Source organism: Mytilus californianus, unplaced genomic scaffold, assembly GCF_021869535.1.
Source record: "Mytilus californianus isolate M0D057914Y unplaced genomic scaffold, xbMytCali1.0.p SCAF_2, whole genome shotgun sequence".
In the NCBI taxonomy this organism is placed as follows: domain Eukaryota; kingdom Metazoa; phylum Mollusca; class Bivalvia; order Mytilida; family Mytilidae; genus Mytilus; species Mytilus californianus.
The window spans coordinates 77,562,313-77,588,562 of record NW_026262668.1 but is presented as its reverse complement, the minus strand read 5'-3'; the positions used below and the strand labels follow the sequence as shown (position 1 = coordinate 77,588,562).

Below are 26,250 nucleotides of genomic sequence, written 5' to 3'. Positions count from 1 at the left end.
TTACGTTCAGTCTAATCTTATAAATACAAAGTCATTTACTTGCATAAATATTCAACCCAAAAGTTATCATTTTATGACATTTACCTCACATCACCTTTTATTCTTACTATTAAAAGAAATTGAAATTGGTTTTCACAAAAATTCAATTTAAAAAAATGGACACAGTTTTTGCCAACTACTTACCTGTAAATCCTATCTGGCAGCGGCAATAATAATCCTGGTAGTTTTCAGTCACATCACAGTTGGCACTGTTCCTGCAAGGATTGGGAGAACATGGGTTCATTTCTTTTTCACAATTAGAACCACTCCATTGCACCTCACAGTGGCAAGTGTATCCATTGGGCATGTCTACACAGCTACCATGTTTACAGGGGCTACTGGCACATTCATCAGTGTTGATCTCACACTGAGTACCTACAAGTAACAAATTAGTGATTTAGTTCTTTCAAATTATGGTATGTTCAGCATAAAATTTAAGGTTTCTCTTAATGTCAAAATTAACGCCAGACAATAAATCTTAATATTTTTTCCATGTAATACTTTAATGTGGTATAAGACCATGAATTGTATCTGAATTTTGATCTTTTTTTTGCTAATTTCAATTTTATTAGAGGAAGTGCACCCAGTCTAAACTTACCTGTGAATCCAGTTAAACAACTGAACCCAATCTAAAGTTACCTGTGAATCCTGGTTAACAACTGAATCCAGTCTAAACTTACCAGTGAATCCAGGTAAACAACTGCATTCATATCTTCCAACCAGGTTTCTACAAGTGCCACCATGTTGACAAGGATTAGATTGACATTCATCTGCTAACATCTCACAACGACTGCCTGTATATCCAACTGGACACTCACAATCAAACCTGTCATTAATAAAGTCTCATGTAAATTATGGATGTAATAAAACACTGTATATTCATATTATTCTGTTGGTACTTGTTAAAAGGTTTTGTTTTCAGGATATTGTGAGAATATATCTTTTTTTCATCAAAGCAAAGGAATTATGTATTTTGTTAAACACTGAATTTGGCGGTTATTACCCTTAGTGTGAACTTAAATAAAATTATATTAAAGTTCAATCATTTTTTTGCCAATATCTTTCAGATATAAGTTCTGAGTATTTACCTCTAACAAAATATTAACACATTGAAGTGAAAAAAACCCAACCTAAAACATGTACAATCTTTTGACAGTCAATAGATGTCTAAAGAAATAAATTTAGCTGAACGGCTCATTAATTGAAAAAAATGAGAACATTTGTATATATTTCGAAGATAGGCTTACATAAAGTTATCCATATTAACTTTAATTACATTAAGTATTGCACCATTACTTGCCAAATATAATTCTGATCTGTTGTAAAAAAAACAATAAACATTTCAAGATTTTTCTGGAGAAAAACAATTTTATGTAGCAAAAGTATTTACAGAGAAGTGCAATATGTAGTTATCCTCCTTACCTGTTTACACCATCACGACAAACACCGCCATTCAAACATGGATTACTAACACAATCATTGATATTGGAGATACAGTTGGCATCATAATAACCAGATGGACAATCACACTTGTAAGCATTCACCATGTCCATACAAACACCACCATTCTGGCACGGTGATGACGCACATTCATCTATGTTTATTGAACAATTGCGACCTATAATAACAAATTTGTAAATATATTCAATGACTATGTTGACTTGATTGATTAAACATATACTGTTGATTCATTGATTTTTGTGGGTACCAATTTTCATGGATTAAGGAAAAATTGTATTTTCGTGGATATTTGATTTCGTGGTTTGACAAAAGTTTACCTACGAGCCTATAGATGATTTGGTTGAACATTTGAATTCGGGGTTCACCTGTACCCAAAAAACCACGGATATTGGTATCTAAGGAATAATGAATCCACAGTTCTAGCTCCAGTTCTGTTTCATGTGACCTGAGATACATTATTTCTTCACTACTGATATATACTTTATGATTAGCGGCAGATTCAGGTGGGGGCGTATGTCACCCCATTGATAAAAAAAAAAAAAAAATCATTGGCATAAAATTGTTAAATATTTTTTGAATTGCTACTCTGTGCATTATTCTTACCATTAGGAACAATGACCCCTTTTCCTTCAACCCTGGATCAGCCCCTGATAATAGTTTATAATCTTTAAAATAAGACACACTAGTTGAAGATTTAATTTCTTAATTTTTAATTTATGAAAAAAGACTGGTTCCATCTCAATCACAAGGAAAATATTTCTGTCATAAATATGGCGAATCTCATAGTTATTACAACCATAACACGTAAAATCGGTAACTTAAATGAGAGTCTTAATAGCTAGTTTCATTAAAATCACATTACATGTACATGACCAGACATTGACCAAGTAAAAAAAATAATTGATACTCATATTTCCAAGAAATTTTTAAACATTTGCCTCTCAGCATTGTTTCTGATAATGTGTAGTTAAAATTGTACACATTTTTTTCTTAACTATAATAATCATATGTATTTTTCCACATTATGTCGTAACAACCAATTTTTTAAGAATGTATAATTTCACAACCATTGCAGTCAAACAAAAATATACCTACCGATATATCCCGGTTTACATTTACATGTGTAGTTATTAATTCCATCTTCACATGTCGCTCCATTCAAACATGGATTGTTAATACAGTCGTTCCCATTTGTTTCACAATTCTTCCCTGTAAAATAGAAATAGTGTTCTATGTAACAGATAACAATTTTATAATGTTATTCAATAAGTAAATGAAAATAGTCTCCTCAAACCTATTTAGAAGGGAAATTTTGTTTTTTCCTTTCTACAGTGTGTAAATGTACATTTACATTGTCTACAAAATGAAAGAGTTATCCTTCTTTTCCCAAATAGCTGTTTTAAAGCAGACTTTTTTTGTAGAGGAATATTAAAAGCCATTAAAAATATTATATATAGGTACTTAAAACGAATTAAATGAGTTAGTTTATAAATCAATTCACCTTTAATATTCTCTTCATAGAAACTACTCAGGTATATCTTTTACCTGCCGATTCACCTTTATCAATACCTCAAACATTATAATTCATAAAATACTTGAAAATAAAAATAAAATGCTATAATCTTCCCCAGTCAACTCTTACAGTACATTTTATGGTATAAGATTCAATTTTCCCAACATAACTTCTTAATGTGCATAAATTAAGAGTTCATTAAAAGTATATTATGACATATTATGGGCAGTGTTTAACCAATCAGAGAGCTGAAGTAAAGCAGATGGCTTCTTTCATGTAAGGTTGCTATGTGAAAACTGTACCGTATGACAATTATTTCACCTTTGCTTTACTTAACCATCTGTTGACTTGACCCTCAAGTGTCAGCATAAGGAACATATCCTCCGTTACTTACACCTGTCCACAGGTTTACCTTATTTTCAAAAAGCTTCTGACCTTATTAATTGATTCGATTTTCATATTTAGTACTTGTAAGCATATATGCAGCTGTTCTTTGCAACTTGGATTCATTGTAAGGCATAATTATCAAATATGGCCAGGCCATTTGTATATCTGAGCCTTATAATAACTTTAACTGAAGTTCTATTACGAACCCTTAATTAAAAAATTTTTTTTATAATAAACTTTCTCAATTGAACATTTACCTAACATTGAATTCTTCCCAAAATAAAAGAAGAAAGTATCTGAGGATACGAATGCCCCCGCTCAAGTTTTGCAATTTTTCAAGTTAAAAAGTGGCATAACTCAAGAACAGTAAATGACTGACTGCCCAAATTTGAACTGTCTGTATGTTGTGGTTCTTAGCATTGTGTATGAGTTTCATAAAATTTGGATGAGGAAAACTGAAGTTAAGAGTGCAGAAACATAAATGGGACAGATGGACGGACACAAGGACTGAAGGAAGGAGGGAAGGATGGTCAAGGGTAAAACTTAATGCCCCACCGTAGTCAAAATATAATGAATGCTGCTATGTATTAAGTCACAAATGCATTCTCCAATCATGATCATTTTTATTACATAATTTAAACTCCTATGAGTTATCTGATATTTTACTCAATGATTCTGTTCCTTGTTCTCGGCCAATATTTCCAAAGAGTACTGTATCAGGGTCCGACACTTACGGTTGTCCGATTGCCCGGGGCAAGCTAATGCCGTATTCGGACAAGTAAAAACATCATCTTGGTTGTCCGATCGGGCAAGTGAAAAAAAAAGTGTTATATGATTAAAATTTCACAAAATCAATAGTGTCTGTTGTTTTGTCCATAGATTACTCAGTGATAACACCGCACGGTCGAGTAAAGTGGTCTTAACCCCCCTTCAATGCGTATATTTCGTCAATTGTTCGCACTGAATTCCCCATTTTACCAAAAATAGATCACGTTTAAAAATATTGGCCAATCAGGCGGCCGCGGCGTTGCTTCGTCATTATCGTTATCCATTGGGACACCACTCGGGCGTTTCCGACGCACGTGTTATTCCCACCGACCAATGGAAAGCGGAGGTCTATTTTCGTTGTTCTAACTTTATAATTTGACATCGGATGTGTATTTCCCTAAGATGGAAAAACGTAAAAGCTTGAAAGAGAAAATGAAATTAAACTTTAACAAATTTGTCAGTTGTTGTCAGTTTATCAAGAAGGGTTTTTTGAAATGGCATTTCTTAGATAAATTATTATGAAATAAGTATCTCTATGTAAATGATCCAATAGTATATTTTCATACTCCATAATCAATTTACACCCCATATACATCATAACTATATTTTATCTGCATGTACTACATTACAACCACAAAAATAGCATGTAAAAGTTTGGGCATGTAGATTTCACTTTCGGACAAGTAAAAGTAATAGGGCACTTGCCCAACTGGACAAGTTGGTATAAAAGTTAATGTCGAACCCTGTGTATATCAGTTGATGTAACTTTCTAATTGTATAAATGTCTCAAAACATTCTAATAGATCAAACAATTAAAGCAGGAAGAAAAAGAAAAAGTTGAAAACTACACTAGCTTTCTTGGTTGTACTCTATAAATTATAGTGGCCTATGACACCAAAATTCCAAGAAAACTGATAATCAACAATGTTCATATGCCTGTATCTATTTTGTTTCCTCTATACAACACAAAATGTTCTACACGCTAACTAAATAAATACACAACCCCAAATCTTAGGTAGGTACACTAAGTAAATCAACATCACATTGAAATAAGGTGACTAGTAATTCCTGAATGCAAATATTCCCTTAGGCATCAGTAAATTTGTATCCAATTATTTCTTATTCCATGCAAAAGGAGTCTGTTCACACCTTTTACCCATCTGAATTACAAATGTAGTCCAATATGGATAATACAAACTTCAAAGTTGCCTCTAGTCAATTACTGATCCATTGAAACTTACATATAATTATCAACTTTAGAGATAACATTTAAATTTTGATTGTTACCAATTACCGCTAGATCTACTTATTTAGATATAAATCATTTTCCAGTATTTGATTATCTTGCCATTTTAGCAACCAAGGTTTAAAAACAAACGTGTGGTTTTGTGTCCATGAATATCAAATAAAGGTCATCATATTATATATATGTATTCCACTACAAAATAACAATGGGTTGGACTGCTTCAAATTTTCTCCCCACTTTATGCTTTCTTTTTTAAAGATTTTATTAACAAAAAAGTAAAAACATGTAGAATAATTGCCCATTGACACTTACTATTCAACAAAAGGTTGAGAGTGTAAATATATTCTAAAATCTGGAAAAATATATCCTCATTTCTTTCCTCTTTTTTCAGTACTAAAACCCTCTCAACAAACTGGCAATTCAATCACAATGACAGTATAACACCAAACAAATAAAAGAATAGTGGTATAGTTTCTTAATTTTATACAAGAATTATTCTATATAGTTTGAATCCTTCTCAAATCATCCATAGCATAGGATACTCACTATTTGGGACTACAAATAGGTTCATAAATCATTTATCATAAATACAAAATTTTCAGAAAAATCAACATGATATATATATATTTCTATTATACCAACCTGATGTTCCAGTCAGACATCGACACTCATATCGTAGTCCATTACTGGTTGTATAACTGAAACAACTGCCTCCATACTGACAAGGCTGGGAATCACAAACATTGATCTGTACTTCACAATGGGTACCAGTATAACCTTGTAAACAGGAACATGTGTAGGTACCCAGACCATCAACACATGTTCCATTGTGACAATCGATGTTCTGACAATCATTGATATTCACCTCACAATTTACGCCAGCAAAACCTAAAATATAACTGATTTTATTAACAAAGTTTTCTTTATCAGAGAGACACTAGTTACAAGGGAATCTGTTCTGTTATGTGGGTTTGGGTGAGATGGGAATATGCTTTATTCCTGTGACATTATGAAATATCCATTTTCAATTTTAAGGAATTTTGTACTTGATTGCAGGTATTTTAAATCCTATGAAAGACTTTTAAATCGGAAATGAAGTAAATAATATCAATTTTAATTTATGTTTATCAATACTCATCTTAAAATACAAATCAAAAGCTACAGTTTACAATTATGTAAAATCTAAAGTTGTTTAAGGAAAATTTCTTGAAAATTGCTAACACATGACAATTCTTTATCAAGTATGTAAACAAATTACCATTCCTACAACGACAAACGTATGCGTTGACATTATCTTCACAAGTGGCACCATTGACACAAGGAGAACTTTCACATTCATCTATATTCAAGGCACATGTAGGACCAGTAAAACCTTCAAAACAACAATGTAATTATGAAATAATTCTGTGAAACATTTCAATAATATATCCAATTTCCACTTTGCAACAATTATGTTTGACAAGCTGATTGTTAGTGTCATGAAGGTTCTGAAACAATCATGTCACTCTCACAGCATTTAGTTCTATACTTGCCAGCTACTTACATGTTAAAAGGGAAGGATTACCAAAGTTCATTTCAATACACAAATGTATGCAATTCTTCCAAATCTCAAATATTCTTATTTAAATGATAATACAGTCTACATGTATTGTATTTCTAAATTACTAAATAGGAAACATTACACCTGTATCCAATTCAAATAAATCTTGGGAGTTTAATGCAAATTAGAACCACAGTTTACTGGTCATGACACCCATTATAGATCTATCAATATAATTCAATTATGCAATCAAGGCTGTGGAGGAGGGTATGTTAAAGAATCAACATTTTAATCCCTTCAAAAAATTTATTTGGAATCGGTTAAAAAGTTTCAAAATGAAATTAAACGAAAGTAAAAAAATGTAACAACCTGATGGTTTTAGTTCAAACAAACTGAAGGTTTAGGTGAACAACATACCTTGTCGGCAAGTACACTTGTACTTATTGACTTGGTCTTCACAGATCCCATGGTTTTGACAAGGGTTACTTTTACACTCATCAATTTCATTCTCACAGTGGATTCCTTCATAGCCTACAACAGAAAAAGATATTTTAACACCAACACTAAAAGATTTCTTTGGGGGAACTCTACATATTGTAAGCAGTATAATTGGCACTTTATAATGGCTATCAAGATTTTTGTAAAATTACGTTCACCATGTATATTTCAAGATTTCAAAATAATAAAACTTGTTTACTTGTTATAAGAAAAGAGATATCTGTATTTCACAATACACAGATAATTTAAAAAAACATCAAATACTACAGCAAACAAAAGAAACTTCAGAATATTTGGTAGCTTCATTGCATTTAAATCCTTGTAACAACCCATTCTTTACACTGAAATATCAGATATCTCCAATGATATCATGAAGGAAAGGTTACAGCATAAACATAATTACAATAGTACATGAATATCATTTAAGAGAATGAGTAGTGTCATGACAAAAATGCTATAATTCTGAAGAAGTAACCAGAGAAATACCCAAATTGTATAATAAGGTTTAATCAAAATACATTACAGTACTATCTGATTTTCAGATAACCTATTTTTGGGGATGGCTAGGTCCAAGGTATGGCTGAATATATGATATTTGGAGAACTTGAGTTTCAGACAAGTCTGGATTGGACAGAAAGTCTAGATTTAAATAACAACTAGATGAAACAATATTGTTTATATGATTAAAAATAAAAACAACAACTTTAAATGTTTTAAACATAGAATAGGAAAATTGAACCGATTTCCGTGTAACAAATTATGGGCTCATCTTATAATGTTGGTAGGTATGTATGTACTTGGAACAAAATTGTCTGGCACCTGTGATCTCAGTCAAATAGGAATAGGGTTTGCAGAGAGCTGCTTAAAGAGGGTATTGACAAGATTAAATAGGTATAGACCAATTTCGAGTTCTTTTTAATGAATAAATTATGCTGGTTGACCAATGGCGTCATTGAACAATTGACTCTTACTGTGATGCAATAACATATGCTTTGTGACATAGGAAATGTACGAGAAAATGCATGAATGTGAAATTAGTCTTTGACTATTGGGGAAAACCTTTTAGATATTTCATTTATATTCTGTACACAGTACGGCCGCCAAGTTTGGACGAGATATTTGTCAGTTGAATCAACAAACTGTATACTTTTACTAAATTCAAAATAGACTTTTTTCTTGTTAAATTTGGAAGTTATACAAATCTACATCAACATATAAATAGTTGTTAAATGGCAATCTTTTTTCCAAATTTGGAATACATGCATCAGTTCAGGTTCGTGAGAAAGGCCACAGAAATCAAGCTCATCACATATATATTTAAATATTTGTTTACCGGGAACATGTTTACCAATCATAAAAGTTTTGCAAAAATTAATGTTGTGCTACTTTTAAAGATTTGATATTCATGTTCAAAAGACATAATTCAAAGAATTTGCTTTCCTGAACTAATTGGACTCCTAAAAATTATCAAAAAACTTCATTTACACATTTTTTTTTATCTTTAATACAAAATCATTGACATCGAAATTTCTGTTTGATTACACTAACTAAAAGGTTTTTATTACTTTATTTCTTTCAATGAAGAATCCAATTAATTTCTTACCACTTTAATATAAATCATTCTATAATATGAAATAGTAAATTTAAATTTCATTTAACACTATGAAGTTAAAGTATCAATGTAGCTAAAATGGTGTTTAGACAAACATTCTTGAATACATAATTTTGAGAAACCTAGATTTAATTCTTTAACATATATTTTTCTTATTAGAAGAAGTTTTTTGGTGGCAACCATATAATTATTTGACTGTAGATGTTATCTCAAAAGACTTAAGTAACAATTTAATCATTTTGTAGGTCGTGGGAAGAAAACAGAGACTGTTAAGTTTTCCATATGGCTTGTCACCTTCAGAGATGAGAGAAATATCACATAGCAACTTTAACTAACACTTCTTTCTTGACAGAGAGGACTTCAAAAATAATAAAATGTCTTTGTATTTACTGAAGGTAAAATACTGGCATCATTAATGTTATTCAATTGTTTGTTTTTAAATTCATTTTAAATTTGTTTTCACAAGAAAAATTTGTCTTTGAACATATTTATCACACTATTCAGATTAAAGATCCTAAATTTCATACATAATAATAATATTAACTGTCCAAATTCACAATGCCATTGTGTTAAATTTCACAAATTTTTCATGTCTCAAATATAAGTCTTTACAAATCTCTCCATTTGTGTCAGAATGACAGTTAACCATGCAAACAAACAATGACCATCAGTTATTTTGTGTATACACAATATTACTGTTACAATGTGACTCAACAGGTATGTATCTTTTAATGCAAAATTCTTTGGTATTCTTTTAGCATTTCTAACTGATAAAATCTTATTTATATTTTTTAACTTAGCATGTTTTATTTGATAAATTCTGTTTAGCCATTATTACACAAAGTTTTATAACCCTTTTATTTCTTCTAAAACATGCATAAACCTAATTGTACAGAATAGTAAATTTCTATCAATTCAACAAAAGAAAATATTCTTTTTTTAAATTTTGTTTACCTAAAATAAAGAATATTATGCTATTTAATTCCACTTTCATTAAGTAGTAAAATTTCCCTAAGATGTGCCCCACTTTGCGTTTTCTTATTTTTCCCACACTTCGATAGTAAGACCTTGATGACCTTATGTAAACAGATGCAGGAAAAAACATTGTATTACCATAAATCTTCTGAACCTATGATAAACACAATTTATACAATGCCAAAAAAAACCTTCTAAGATTGAATACATTTTAATCAAATATAGGTATATTTAAATTAAAAACTGCAACAAAGGAAAATTTGTTTACCTCCAACAAAGAATAAAATGAAAAAGGTGAGAAGGAATGGTATTGATTCATTTTCTTTCGTTTCATACAGAGATATTAAATATTCAACCCCTTTTTTTGAAGCAATATTAAATTATTACATCATAAGATCAAATTTCTCCTATTCAAAATTCATTACATTTTAAAATTTTAAAATGTAAATAAAACTGATTTGAGAACCCTAAAACTAATCTTTCTTTGCCTCAGATATATCTAATTTTTAAGTAATTACTAGAAATAAGACCAAAGCAGGTTCTTATAATAGATTTATTCATATCATTACTGATACTGTTTTTCTGTCATTTTAGGACATTTTTCAACTGAGCAAGAACACTTATGAACAGGATATCACAATCTACCGGTTCAAACTTCGTGAAGTACTTGCCCATACAAACTAGAAACGTCATAATTGTACAGAATTAAAATGACATATGAAAGAGACTAAGATATGTGGTTTTAAACATGAACATATCTTGAAAATGCAGCTTTGAATCATTCATACATCACTTGACATAAAAAAGACAATTTGGTATGATGGCAAAAAAGATGCATTTAGTCAAAAAGGAACCAATCATCATTGCAGCCTGATTTATTTCTAACACAGATCAGACAGATGTCTAGTCAACATAGGAACCAGAATATGATTCATGATCATGTTACCAAACCTGTCATAAATACACCATCATCTTAACATCAGGGGAAATCAGTATTAGTGAAACATGAGTAGCTATTTCCCCTAAAAATCCAAATAATGAAAATTTATTACATGTGTATGTTCCTTACAAATCACTATCACCTTCTATAAATTTTACCAGTTTTTTGTTTGTTTGCATAGGACTGGCCCATATCACCAGAAATCAGGCAAAGAGAAAGCAATATCTTACCTGGCATACAGATACATCGCCATGCTGCTACATCATCCAGACAAGTTCCCTCATTCTGACAAGGATTAGAGATACATTCATTGATGTTCTGTTCACACCTGGGACCGTTATAACCTGGAGCACAGTCACACTTGAAACTTCCTTCTGTGTTAACACATGTACCACCATGTTCACATGGAGAAATGGCATCTGAAATTGGGAGACATTTTGCTCAACAAAAATCTTAAAGTCAAATTCTAATGAGTGGAATTATTCTAAAAAAAAATTTCAACAAATAAATTACTAATTTAATATAACAAAACAATAATTTATTGGATATCTGAAGACTATACACAAACATTTTCATTAAAGCACATTTCCTCTGTTATAGGAAACTGTGTTAAAAGCAATAGTCCTGTAATTTCACCCTAATTATGGAGCTAGCAGATTTAACAGTCCAGAGTTAATAGTTCAAAACATTTGTGATTACATTTTATACCTTCCCATTGCTTATTATATATCATGCTTAAATTTAATATTTTTTGAGGAATCACTCATAACTTTTTAAGATGCACATTCATGTAATTTATTTGTCTATATAAGCCTCATTGATAATACTATTGTGGATTGTGCACACTGCTGGTTGAAGAATAAAAAAAACACTTATCTGAATTTAACGGTAACAAACAAAGCATACTTACTTTCATTACATTCGTTTATATCTATAGAACAATCAGCTCCTGACCAGCCCTGTCTACATGTACATACAGGATCACCATTAATTGGGGACGTATCACAATTAGCTCCAGAATGGCAAGGATGACTAATACATGCATCATCCAAATGACAACGAAGACCTTTAAGCAAAGAAGAAACAAGTTTCATGCAAGATGTTTGAAACAGTGATAATAACAAAGAAAATAGTCTTATTTTATAAATTAGAACTATCATTGAAAATTACATGCTAAAAGAGTGCAAGAAAAAGAATATTAATTTTTATCGTCAATGGCGTGCAGCAAGTCACTTGTATGCTTTGCTTCATTTAGCCAACATTTTTAATTTTTATCAAACTTGCCTAGACAGGAAATCAAGGCTCTCATTTCTTTAATTTATTAATTTATGATTCATACAAAAATGCAAATTTTATTATGCTTCAAACAATATTAAGCATGTCAATAAATGCAAGTCCAACATATGATGAATCATGCATAAGAGTTATCAAGGACAAGATTTGTTTTTCTTTGTCTTGAGAACAAAAATGTTAGCTCAGTTGTTTTAAAAGATAAAAACATAATTTACCAGGAATATCCTCTATGGAATTTGATTGTTGCCAATCTAAATGTAAATTGAATAATATTATACAAGTCATGATACCAAAAGTGTAGTCTCTAAACAAATGATGATCTTGAATATATTTTTTTCAAATCTTGATGTTTTCATGGATTGTTAAATTGATCTGCAAGTTGCAGCAATAATATAACCTTAAGGAAGAATGTGGTACATACCTGTTTTACCAGTGGGGCATTCACAGTGGTAGTAGCCAACTTTGTCATGACAGGTACCTCCATTAAAACAAGGATCTGCAGCACAGTCATCAATGTTTGTGGTACAATTCTTTCCCGTCCATCCATTAACACAGATACATGTATAACTTCCTTGGGGACTGTTTAAACAAGTAGCTCCATTCTTACAGATTCCTGGTTGGGTAACACATTCATCTACGTCAAATTGGCAATAATAACCTACACAATTCCAGAAAATTAATGTTAAAGTTTGCACCTGAATATATTTCATTATAAAAAAGAATAAAATCTTCATCTATCCCATCACTTACAATGCTAAATGTTCAATTTACATACAAATCCCATGGCTTTTTCTGGTTGATGTAAAATACCTAAGTATAAGAATTGTGGCCTCTTCAGTGACAGCCCATTTTCACCTCTCAGCCAACATAAAAACATGGGAACTCTTTGTCCTGTTAGTTAAGTGCAGGGTGTTGTTGTACATCCACTTTACATCAAAAACATTCCTAATTAAATATGTTTAATACAAGATTTTCTTATTCAATTACTTGCTACACATAAAAGGAATAATTATAACTATTTTATTACAATTTACTACATTTTATGACAAAGTATTACATTGATGGTTTTAATCAAGATAGAGTTGTCAAGTCTTGTCTATGTTCATAATGTTTAATGAAGAGAAAACAAAGTGTTCTAGATAAAGACATGTACAATGGACAAATTTCCTATGTCCATTCTATTTAATCAGTGATCATTATCACAGGACTTCCAAGGAGGGACATGGCCATAACACTATCACTGTTTAATGCTTAATCATGCTCATTTTGACAGTCATAGTGATCATGAGATCCTGTTACAGATAAAGTCTCACAGCTAGATATTTGCTCAGTTGGTTGGCAGAAACCCTGCTTCTTTGATAAATTAAAAAAGCTTAAATAGCACCCTCTTGCAACCCAGTATGTCAAATTACTTGTTGGCATCTCATTCAAGCTGCAATATAGACTTCTTCCTCACTTCATGGTGAGTTCTGCTATCTACATAAAATTTGTAGAAGACTGACCAAGTAAGACATTGTATCATGGTTTGACTGGATTTTTTAATTCATATTGAGCTTTGACCTAAAATACTTTTGGGGTATTTCTCCCCTAATGTCTATTATGTCTGAAAAAGTTATTTAGCCTGTATTGTGTCAGCAAGGTTTTTGCCCTTGATCCTTGACCTCAGTTTAACAATTTTTCCTCTAACCATGGAATTCGTATAGATATATTTCCCCTAATTGGGATCAAGTATACAAGGTTTGTAGAAGACTAACTAAGCTGTTTAGTCTTGTCATTTTAACATGATTACAACCTAGACCTGGACTTGAACTGTACTTTATCTTTAAAAACACAGAAAGTCATTTGGGGTATCCTCTTCTCAATGTTATAAGGAAAACTAAGTATTAAGGAAGATAAGCAGAATCATATTTGACCTAGACCCCTGATCCCAATATTGGATCTCCATTGTATTGCCAGAATAGATGATTATAACAATTACTTTCAAAATCAATTATCAACTGGTTGATTTGGATTGCAAACTGCTAAAGAACATAAAAATAACTTTTTTTTTTAAATAAAATTAACAAGAAACATAGTCTAATGATGTTAACAGAATTCCATTCATAAATTTTTCCCACAGGCTTATTTTTGTAAAAAAAAAAACGATCATAGTTCAGATTTATTTAGTCCTGAGGACAATGAATCAAGATATTTAATCTTTTTATTTGACCTTTTCAACAGGGACATCCCAACAAAGTATCAAGTCATGTGTTAAATTTCCATCTTTCTATCTGTTATTATTATCTCTGACATTTAACATTGAGGTTGTAGCCCCACCACCAAAGGTCCACAATGACCATTACTTTATAAGGTGAAGAGTTTATACAAAGACATCTTTTTATTTTTTCCAATAAAAGGATTAGCTATGGTCAGTTCCTGTTTTGATATTTCCAATAAAAAGATACAATTATGGCGACAACTTTTCAAGAACCATAAAATTTAATACTATTTCAAATATAGCTTAAGATTCCCACCTTTTTGAAATTTTATGTTTTTAAGCAGAAAATCTTCTTATTAAAATTAATGTAAATGTGACATTTAAATGTTGGGAAGTGAAATGTAGTCTTTACAAATTACTACTCAGTGTATATTTGACAAGATTTTAGATATCCAGCTGCAGGTTAATAAACTTATTAAATTTTCTATACAGAAAACTATATATATATTAAACCAGCAACATAGGGAAGACATGTGCAATTAAGAATTGACTGATAAGGTGATGTAGGAGGTACAAGTCTTTAAAAAGGACATATGTAACAAGAATATTGTCTTTGATTTGAACCCTGTCAATTATTTACAGATTTTAAGATTTCAATGGATGCAACCTTTTTATACCCATGCTGCTGCTTTAAGCTTGAAACACTTATTAGAATAAAATTTTGGAACTTGGACCATTCATATCTATCAGCGACTATCATCTTTCCCCCCTTTTTTTTCTTGAACTTAAGGATGAGGTTGATACTAATCAATTTAAATGATCCAAGCTTAGGTATATATGGATTCTCCACGTCTATCATCAGCGGCCTCACTTTGACTATTTGCATAATACCTAAAATCTTTTCAAAAAAACTGCTTGGTTATTTTAAGGTTTCATTGTTTTCATATGATTTCCTGAATCTATCCTATCTTAACTCTCATCCTAGTTTCCTTTGGACAACCCTTTTAAAATTCAATAAGGACTATAAAACATGAACACAATTTGCCAAATTCACACTTAAGTCCAAGATTATACTGTTCATTTCCTGGTATTTGATTCTCAATATTTTCAGGTTCATTACCAAGGAATACTTATATTTGAAAATGAGAAAATTACTGATAATAATGCTTTCAAAAACAAGTTTATCAACCTTCAACTTAAGAAAGATGATTTGAATACTATGTCCCTGTAGTATTTGTACTATTCAACAAGTCTGACACTTCAGCTCCATTTAACAGCTTAAAGTATCAACTGCCACATCTCACAAATAAATCCACAAAATAAACATAATAAGACTAATCATAATCATTTCTCTCTATTTTTCTTTTTGCTGGTTTTTAGTTTTCTTAACTTTGCTTCATTAGCCTCATGTGTGTTCATCATTTTCCACATCAATAAAGTGTTTATTTAAGGTTATTTGACCATGTAAGCATGATTTACTAAGAAAGATAATGATCAACAAATATGGCTAACTCAGAGGAAGTGTCCACCTAGCAAATATCTGTTATGTTAACCTGTCAAGAGTTCCAATGTACTGCATGACACCAACTATCTTTTAAATCCATCGAGTGTACCGGCTTGCACTTTCGATCTACTCTAACAGATAAATAAAATACTGAAATCAAATACCAATTTCTTTGAAACAGGGATTTTCAACAAAAAAAATTTTTCTCCAAAAAATACTTCAATTTTGTAAACTTAAATTTTTGTTTTGACAAGCAAAAATTTATTGTTTCATAAAGTATTCTGCAGGTTAGTTTATTTCTTTAAAAATGCATTGACTTGTTAGAAAACAATGTTGATTTTTAAAGAACATTTAAGGAAACAGAAACAGCTTTAAAAAGAGATAAATTATTTAAAAAAAACTCTTGGGCGAGTCTGAAAGTGACTGTTAGGGGCAAGCGTGACTGCTGAATCGAGGTGACCATTAAGGCAGTTTTGATTGTATACTCATCCACTTTGTTTTTCAGTTATACATGTATTCACATACTTACCAGTATGAGTTGGTGGACATGAGCAAGTGTATGTATCATTGCCATCTATACAAGTAGATCCGTTAGCACATTGGTTCTTCTCACAGTCATTAATGTTGATTTCACAATTCACTCCTCGAAATCCTGAAAAAATAAAATCTTTTTTTTAGGAGGGTTGTGAATAATTACTTTTATTCTTGCATTTAAATTTTGGTGGCTGGCAGAAAAATCACTGATTCTTGGGTTTCTTTTTTTTCAGTCTACTAAGAACAAATGAAAAGAAAAATTCTTTTCTATTATATACTACATTTTGTGGCTTTATTTAAAGATGACAGCAAGAAAACTTTGCAATCCTATAATTAATTTAACAAAACCAAATATAATCAAAGTACTGAAGTACTGAACATCGGATGACCACAAGTTCTTGATGATGGTCAAAAGCACTTGTCTCAGAAAAAAACAACATATCTCTTTACCTAAAACTGAGGTTAATGTACAGATATATATTTTTTTCTAAGACAAGTTGGTGCGTGGATGATGAATAAATGACAGGAAATTCAACTTCACCGTAATAACTATTATATTGTAGTGATACAAATCAGTATACACTGAGTTGTTTTTTATATTATATTAAAATAACAGTTACATATATATATGATTTGAATCCATTTGTATATCATTCTATTCTACTATTCTAAAAATAATGCAATGCAAGTGCATGGTGGACACTTTTCTGTAAAAATTCGATTTTTCTAAGATTGGATACGAGTAGGCATTCATATTTTCCCGCAAAATCAATTACAGAGTTACCGGTCCTTGACGGTATTTTCACTAAACGTTCTTTGAGATATTCTTCCGCATGCTTTAACACAATTTTTCGGTACGTGTGCATTGATATTATCAATGATTTTTTACTTATATATATATATCTAACTACAAAACATTTTCATATTATTAATTTATGTTGTAAACAAAAATATTTTTATCAGTATTCATTGAAGAGATGTATTTATATCAAACGATTAGGAATGTTATTTTGCACTCGTTTATGTGCGCGTATTTATCATGTTTATAGATCGGTTACAAACCCAAAACTAATTTACATAATGGAAATCTAGGCGATAGCAATACATCGGGATGACCTCAAGGTCATCGCGATGTAAAAATTGTGCTCAGTGATATAAAACTCTACAAAAAGATGTTACTAATAATCTGTAGACTGATTTGGTATTTTAGTAGAAGAACCAAATCCATGTAAACATCATAGTTATGGAAACAACACATAACTGAGCCACGGAAACAAAAAAATCGTCAGGTCTTCAGTTAATTAGAATGCTTTTAATCATTCACAATTTAGTGTTTTCCAGTTTTGAAGCTGGTATTTCTTAGAACATCTGTCTTATATCCACCTTTTGGAATAAGGAATAGATACTAGTCAATTTTTAATTCTTAATCAGTGTGAAAGTTTTCACCAATCATCCCCATAACATTAGCCCAGATTTCGCAGTCGTGTACTTCTAATGAAATCACATTAGACAATAGGAAGATTGAATAGCTATTCGAAAATTAACATGTGACATTTTTTTTTTAATTTGAAATTAATAACCAGAAAGAAAAATACTGACTATTCCCACAATTTATGAACTGACTTACAAATTCTGTTCACACTCTAGACTCACATTTAGATCCTCAATTTTTCACCAGCCCTTACTGTTTAACCAATTCTTGTCAGTTTTATTGAGTTAATTTCAATAATAGCACATTTTAGTCAAATTATAATGCAATGATCTTCAATTAAGTAATAAAATAAGCCTAATCAAGTATTCATTGTAAATTTTATTGTTAACAATGCCATTCATTTTGTGGTCTGTCAGTTGTAAATTTATTTTTTAATTGTGCCTAATTTCCAACCATATGCAGTTTATTTTGTTTTTTCAAAGTTTGTGTTTTCTAGCCATAAAATTCAAAGTTGTCGTTGTGATTATGGAGATATTCTCAATTTCCATTAAATCTGTGCATTGATATACGAGTTATTTTAAAATTATTATTCAATAAATTTAGCACATTGCATTTCCCTTACAAATAAAATCACGACAACAATATTCCACAAAACAAAATATCAAGAAAATATTAAAACTGTCAAGGAAATTGACAATGAAAAATGGAAAATTAGAACCATTGAAAATTGCTCATAATGCCTTCAACAAGATGTAGAATGTAGATAAGAGCAAACATCCAACGAATTTTCAACGATCTGGGTGAAAAATTGTAGCACCAATTACCCATGATTTTTTTTTAAATATGGGTTAACCTTCTTTTGAGAATTTACAAATCTTGGGGTAATTTCATCTACCATATTTAGATACCAGATTTGGAATCCATACACCTAAACCAATATGATTTGATTCTGCAATAGTTTTGAGCAACAGTTTTAATCTGAGGTAAACAGTTCAATTGCTTAACCAGGTTCCCCAAATGACCTATACCATTCTTAATCTTTTGGGGGTATTAACATCATTTTGAACTTGTCAAAAATAAAACAAGTCTGCAGCACTTTGTAAATGTCATTTAAAGTGGCATATTAAAGTGTAGATTTAACAACCATCATCAGTAACAGCTGTATTTATATGTATTTGACATAAGTTTTAAATGTGACAGATTGTTAAAGCATTATCCTTCTTTTATCCAATTCCCAGGGGAAACTTTTCATGCAACTTTGCATAACTGTCAGCAAGAGCTAGCCTTTGAATTTATTATTTTAATGTTTAAAACATACAAGTCTATAAGCTGTAGAGTTGAGGAACAAAGAAGGAACTGTTTTATCACATACGTGCAATGTGTTAGAACACAAATAAGAAAACATAGTTTTTAAAACCTGAAATTAGAAATAATATTTCTATTTAAATTTTATATGGTTCTTTTTTTAAATTTTAACAGGAAAGCCATTGACAGGCATAATCATTGCATATTTTATATTTCCCCCTTGAATTTTATCCTGGATTTAAAAAAATATATCCAATCAAGCAAGTTAAATAATGATGTAGAAAACAAAAATTCCAATTAACAGAAACATTGCTGGTAACCAAGAATTTAGCAAGTTTCTTATATTCTTTTCAACTGTGAACAAACTGTTAAAAAAACAGCACAACACAGAAGACTTTTTTAATTGTTTTATGTGAAGCCATAAAAATATTGTTTCTTTTTTCATTTTATTTCTTTCTTTTAACTTTTTTCATCTTTTTATTTTACCTGGTACATCATGTACATTATGGAATACTTATTTCAATTCCCGAACATTTTGGTAAAAAAAAAAACTCCCTACCAATATTATGTGCAAAAATCAAAATTAAAAAAAACCTCCCTTCTCATATCTAGTGGAAGAATGGGAATTGAAAAAATTATTTGATTGTGCTACTTTAGTTTTGTCTGAACTTATACTTTTTGTCCTCAATGTTTGACAATTGAAATAAAATCAGATAAGATTGTTTGCAAAGGATGTGTATCAAAATAAACAATAAAATGTAAGTCTATTGTTAACTATTATGCAAATGAAATTCTTCCTCTACGCTTATTCCTACTATGGTAATATCTATGTAAGTTAACTGCAAAAAGACCACACTGACTTCATCATTGTGAACCCACACAAAATCATTATTGACCTTTCATTTTTCATTTGCCCATAACTTTGAAGTAAAAAGTGAAATCTCATTCTGTGTGTTGTTAGTGTGTGTTTTGCTATGGTTTTTAGGACGGGGTAGTTTTGAACCTATCTAAATGATTAATAGAAAAAAAAGATATAATTTTAAAGTATCTAAGGAATATTAACCTAATTTTTCAAGATTCCTTCAATATATGTTTTCAATATGTGAATAACGACATCTGAATCTACAAACTGCAAATAACAACTTTGCCAATTAATCATGTAAATAGTGGTATTTTACATTGCATCTTCTACTAAACAGTCACCTTTACTTTCAGTACCCAAAGCTTGATGAAAAATCCTACTTTAATTTCAGTACCCAAAGCTTGATGAAAAATCCTACTTTAATTTCAGTACCCAAAGCTTGATGAAAAATCCTACTTTACTTTCAGTACCCAAAGCTTGATGAATAAACTGCTGCGCCATGAGCGCATGCTACGCCTGTCGCATTTTCAAAGAATAAAGTTCAATCACTTCTCAATGTCATATCAGAAATTTATGAAAATCGAAAGGGAGCTTTTGTCAATAGATTTAAACAATTCACCAACATTTCATGAGAACTGCTGAAAGCATTTTTGAGGTATTGTCCGAAAACTGGAAAATCCCCCTTTTTAATGAATAAAACACCATAACTCAGGAAACGTAAAATCTAAAATTTATAAAATTCGAAAGGGAGCTCATGTCAATAGATATAAACAATTCACCAAAGTTTTATGACTAAACCCGACATGTTGACGACGGACGGATGGACAGACAGACGGACAACGGTATACCATAATATGTCCCGTAAACGGGCGAATAAAAATCCTACTTTAATTTCAGTACCTAAAACTTGATGAAAAATCCTACTTTAATTTCAGTACCGAAAGCTTGATGAAAAATCCTACTATGTATGGCCTGTCACACTGTCTTTATTGGTTGAAGAACAAAGAAAGCATAGACGACTTATTGTAGCCTCATTACGTAAGTTAGTAAATCAATGATGCACTGCTTTATATGATAATTTCATCTTTTCACCATAAAATGCTATGTTCACCCCCTAACATTTAATGTCTATGTTCGCTTGTGAAAACAATCAAAATATAAAAACAGCTTTGTACAAATAAATAAAATCTCATATTTAACATCTGATTATTTGTTCAGTCCTATCAAATTTCTTCATTTAAAATTATCAGAATTATTCAACCGAATTTCTATAATGTAAAAAATTTGCATCTAAAAAATCTAATCGAATGTAATCAACAAAGAAACACAAGATGGAGCTGTGAGCTACATAAAAGCTACATTAAGATTTTTCTTTAAAGAATATTTACTACAAACTACTAGTTGTAAGACCAATGACTTTCAATAACTTTATTCATGTCAATGTTAAACAAGTACAGGTTGTTCAAGCACAACATTTTAAATATGTTACCCAAAAGGGAACAAATTTACAAAAAAAACATTTCAGTTTATTCACTTAAGGTTGCATTATATTTGAACATGAAAGCACATTTCATAAATAACATTCAGTTTCAACAGGTCAGTCACAGTACAAAAATGTACTTCTGAAAAACGAACTGCAAGGCACATTTACCAAAATTACAATGAATGTCAGAGAAAGAGAGCAAGTCAAAGAGAATCGAAGAATCAAAAACTCAGTGTACAACCTTGAATTTGAATATTTAACATTATATTTACACAGCTACCATGTCTACCAAATAAATCTATACAGATAGCTTTCACTATTAACTTTGTACTGTGGATTCATCAGTAATTCTTGGGATACCAAACTTGGTGGATTTCTTGGGTAGACCAAACCATGATTTAAATGTTCAACAAAGTACACATTTTCTTTAGTAGATATAGGAAGATGTGGTATGAGTGCCAATGAGACAATTCTCCATCCAAGTTACAATTTATAAAAGTAAACCATTATAGGTCAAGGTACGGCCTTCAACACTGAGCATTGGCTCACACCGAACAGCAAGCTATAAAGGGCCCCAAAAAATTACTAGTGTAAAACCATTCAAACGGAAAAACCAACGGTCTTATCTATAGGCTTGTATGCAGACTTTGGTAAAACCACAAAATCAAATATCAACAGAAATACAACTTTTCCTAAATCCACGAAAATGAATAAATCCGCTGTATATAAATACAGTACAAATTTTTATTACGGAAATTCAAAGTTCATTTTTTGGGGATAAGTGAAAGACTCACTTTGACTTTCATGATGTCTTAAAATAATTTTCCCAGACAGTTTATAATACTACCATGTTTTTGTGATAGATTATAAACTTCCCTTTAATCAGGACTAAGTAACGATATTAATACCCCCAAAAAGTAAAGCAATGAGCTTTTCCTTTTAAATCTTAAACCACAGTTTACTTATTAAATGACCATGGCAAAATGGATATTTGTGAAATGTTAGGTCACTTCTGATTAAAATACCCATTGTACAAGAGCCTTGCAATTTCAATACAGCTTATCCTTCAAGACTAAACAGTATTAGGTTATATTTTAGATTTCTGTGCACCTGAGTCGTGTTATATCAATATATTATCTTTAAACCTATGTATTGGGTAGAAATATCCTTAAGGTCATTTGTTTAAAGTTCTATGACTAAACCCCAATGTATGTATTGAGTGTCCTTTATTTTTAAAGATTGTATTTCTTTGGACAATAGTGTCAGGATGACTGAAGATAGATTCTAATCCTTACAAAGATAGATTTCATAAAGATTTGTACATTTAAGCATTACAGCGATAAATCTAAACATTGTTTTGATAACACTCTGTCTGATAAACACGCCAAATAGGATCCAGTTTCTTAATCTGAATTTTGTAGACCTAAGCCCTATCATCATGTGTTCCTGCTTCTTAAGTTGACATATACAGTAAATAGGAACCAACTTAATCCATATATTCAATGCAGCTTACAAATCCTGCTATATCTATGATTATGACCTTTCTCTACAAAATTTATTCATAGGACTTCCTTATAGATTTTATACCTACATTCTTACTGTCTATTGGTGTACCTATAAAGTCATCTAATATCAGTCCCCTTCGGTACCTCTACCTATGTCTTTACATGTATCATAACTCAGTAAGATCATTCTTTTATTTATAAATTCTTTCCATTCTGAATAGATGACTTTGGGTTGAGTTGGGTTGGGTGACAATTTTTCATCTTATTTTTTTTACCTTTATGACCAAAGAATGCTTATTTTCTGTACCATGTGAAGATTGTATTCCTCGATGACAGTCTAAACACACCAACCAATCATTGATAGTCATCGGTGGACAGTCCCAACAATTAATCACTTACAAAAATTTTTGATCTATAATTGACTTCCCTCCAAAATTACCTAGCTCAAAATGTCTACTACTTCAAATTATAAAATCACTATTTGGTTCAATCTGCTCCTTATCTATAGAACATTAATTTTGTAAATCAAAGGAACATGCCTTAAATTTTAGATCACCTTCCACAGTATCAAAAAAAGATGTGAAACCTAGGTCATACATGTAAGCCTCAGCAAAGTAATGGCTTAATAAATATCAGTTTAATAGGGTGATTACTCGGTTCATTTTTTAGGGGAGGGTAAGATTTAAGATACAATTTCTTTAAAAGTTTTGAAGTAAAGATCTCAATCCTCAAGAGGAAGCAGCACTTGGTATGTCATATGTAAAACTCTTTTTCTAGTTTTTTTCTCACAGGTTTGACAAAAGAAGTATATAAAAACATATGGAACACTAAGTTAAGCATCAAAGAACACATTTTCTGTTTGTTATAATGGTCATTGTTCCAATTTGAGTACGAAAACCATTACTGAAAAAAATCTTGTTTTTCATGCAAAACCACTATTTGACAAATGAAATAAATACATAGCTGTAAACATGTCATTGCACAGTGATTTTGTTTGACATTTTATCTTTATAATAGATTTGAATTGTTCTGTTCCTTGCACTATTACAATAAATCTGAATCATAAACCAGTGTATTTTGTAGTCCATTGTCAATAAGCTTTACTCTACTTCATATAATTTATAATGCAGTACAATTCCTTGTCATAGCCATATATATATCCAAAATTCAATGTATAATGAATTAATCATCTCAAAAACAAGGAAAAATAAAACTAAATGGGAGTGTTAGATTATTTCTAAAATTTCAAAATATAAAGACTTGAAACCAAACATTCTAATATAATTCCTTTGTAATTGCAGAGAACTGAATGCAGGCAAAACTGACTTTTGAATGGTCTTTATAACCAGTTCAAATTGTTGCCTTTGCAAAAGATAACTTAATAAGGTCTAAATAATAGGAATGTGGATCATCAAATTTCTTTTAATATTATTTATATAATATTTAGAAAGACTTATATCAAAACATTAGAAGGACCAATAACAAAACATTAGAAAGACCAATAACAAAACATTTAAGAAACTTATAACAAAACATTAGAAAAACAGTCAACAGAACAGAAGATTACAAAGACTCACAAAAATTTTCACAAGAGCCATCAATTCTGATCATTGCTAAGTTTAGTTGGTCAACTCAAAAGGAACAATGCATTCTACTTGATCACTTTTTACCTCAAAGTAAGAAGTAAATGTCAACCCAGTAGCCACACACCTGACCCCAAAGCAACAGGTAATTCTTTCATGTCTTTATTGCCTCGAAAAAGACAAATCTATACAAATTACAAACTTGATTCAAATCTCCACTTAGCTCTGCATGTGATCATACACCTATGGGAGCCTCTTACAACTTTCCCTTATCTCATAGCAAAGACTTAAAACAGATTCAATTTTTTCCACCTTTCACCTGAATCCTAACAACCTTGTAATTGGGCATAAAATTAAATCTCCCTTTAGTTTAAATTAATATGTTTCTTATCTTGAACAGGTACATTATGTCACAAAGTTGACCTTAACATCCCATCCTTTCCCATTCTTTTTATATGAACAATTTTGGTGGATTTTCAGAACATTGGATGGTGATAAAATTAACTACTAGATTAGATGTACAATGAATACATGTAATTTTCTTTCAGTTGTACCACAATCAGTTAGAATTTCAAAAGCTTGAAATGTTATATCATTGATGAACCTCAGTGTAAGGTTAATTATACAGAAATTTAGATAAAAATAAGGAGATGTGGTATGATTACCTACAAGACAACTATCCATCAAATGAGATGATGTGAACAACTGCAGGTTACCCACTTTACAGCCTTCAACAATGAGCAAAATCCATACTGTAAAGAAGCTACACAATTTCATTGTTGAAAGCTGAACGGTGACCTACAGTGGCCAACTTCTACCTCATTTGGCTCTGGTTAAGAGTTGCCTCATTGGCAATCATACCACATCTTCTTATTTTTATATTATAAGGCCTGATTTATGATGCTTATCTAAAATTATGTTCAAAATGAGTTGTCTAATTATCAAATATCAAATACTAAATTATTTCTTTTCTAATTTATTCCTTTCTGTTGTCCCTTATATTATCCAATTGATGTCCTATGATTATACATTTGACACTCAAATTTGAGAGTTCTCAAGTTATGAAAGTTTAACACCTGAACCTACAAAACCTTACGAAAACAATGAGATCAAGTACTTTCAAAACAAATCAATATATATGAAATTTCACTTCATAAAAACAGTATTGAAAGCATTTTATTCACAATAAAATATCGATATCTGATCTCTGTATCCATAGTTATCATAAAAACCTCTTATTTAAACACTTTTCAAAACATTGAAAAAAACCATGCTTTGTATATTCTTTTCAAGCCCAGTGGTCAATCGTCTATTAAATCTTTTCCCATGGTAACTTGTGGTTTTTTATATTTGTTCTGAGCTTGTTATCGCAACATTTTTGGTAAATTTACACCAAGGTTTAATGTGGATACAAAAAGTTAAATTTGAAAGATATGATCAGTGCGGTGACTTATTTGTAATATTTTTGTCAACTTTCCCTTATCAGGAGAGGATCGATGTTTTACTTAAGAAATCACTTCTTTGTTTGTTATGAACGGACAACTTTGTTTGATTTTCTATAACCTTACTAAGC

The 26,250-nt window shown here is 30.7% G+C and overlaps 1 protein-coding gene across 4 annotated transcripts in view; it reads right to left on the bottom strand.

Moving 5' to 3' along the window:
- Window positions 1–26,250, bottom strand: part of LOC127728228 (neurogenic locus notch homolog protein 2-like) — an 80,102-nt gene that overhangs the window by 14,664 nt on the left and 39,188 nt on the right. For 2 of the 4 annotated variants that reach the window (XM_052235453.1, XM_052235456.1), the window contains 11 exons: window positions 16,503–16,625; window positions 12,694–12,930; window positions 11,890–12,045; window positions 11,210–11,398; window positions 7,372–7,485; window positions 6,673–6,786; window positions 6,057–6,302; window positions 2,596–2,709; window positions 1,462–1,657; window positions 720–865; window positions 184–414 (listed from right to left, as the gene is read on the bottom strand). In XM_052235453.1, the coding sequence (XP_052091413.1) occupies window positions 184–414; window positions 720–865; window positions 1,462–1,657; window positions 2,596–2,709; window positions 6,057–6,302; window positions 6,673–6,786; window positions 7,372–7,485; window positions 11,210–11,398; window positions 11,890–12,045; window positions 12,694–12,930; window positions 16,503–16,625 (1,866 nt within the window). Of the gene's footprint in view, window positions 1–183; window positions 415–719; window positions 866–1,461; window positions 1,658–2,595; window positions 2,710–6,056; window positions 6,303–6,672; window positions 6,787–7,371; window positions 7,486–11,209; window positions 11,399–11,889; window positions 12,046–12,487; window positions 12,524–12,693; window positions 12,931–16,502; window positions 16,626–26,250 lie in introns of all 4 variants that reach the window. The other 2 variants (XM_052235454.1, XM_052235455.1) reach the window with 2 other exon arrangements.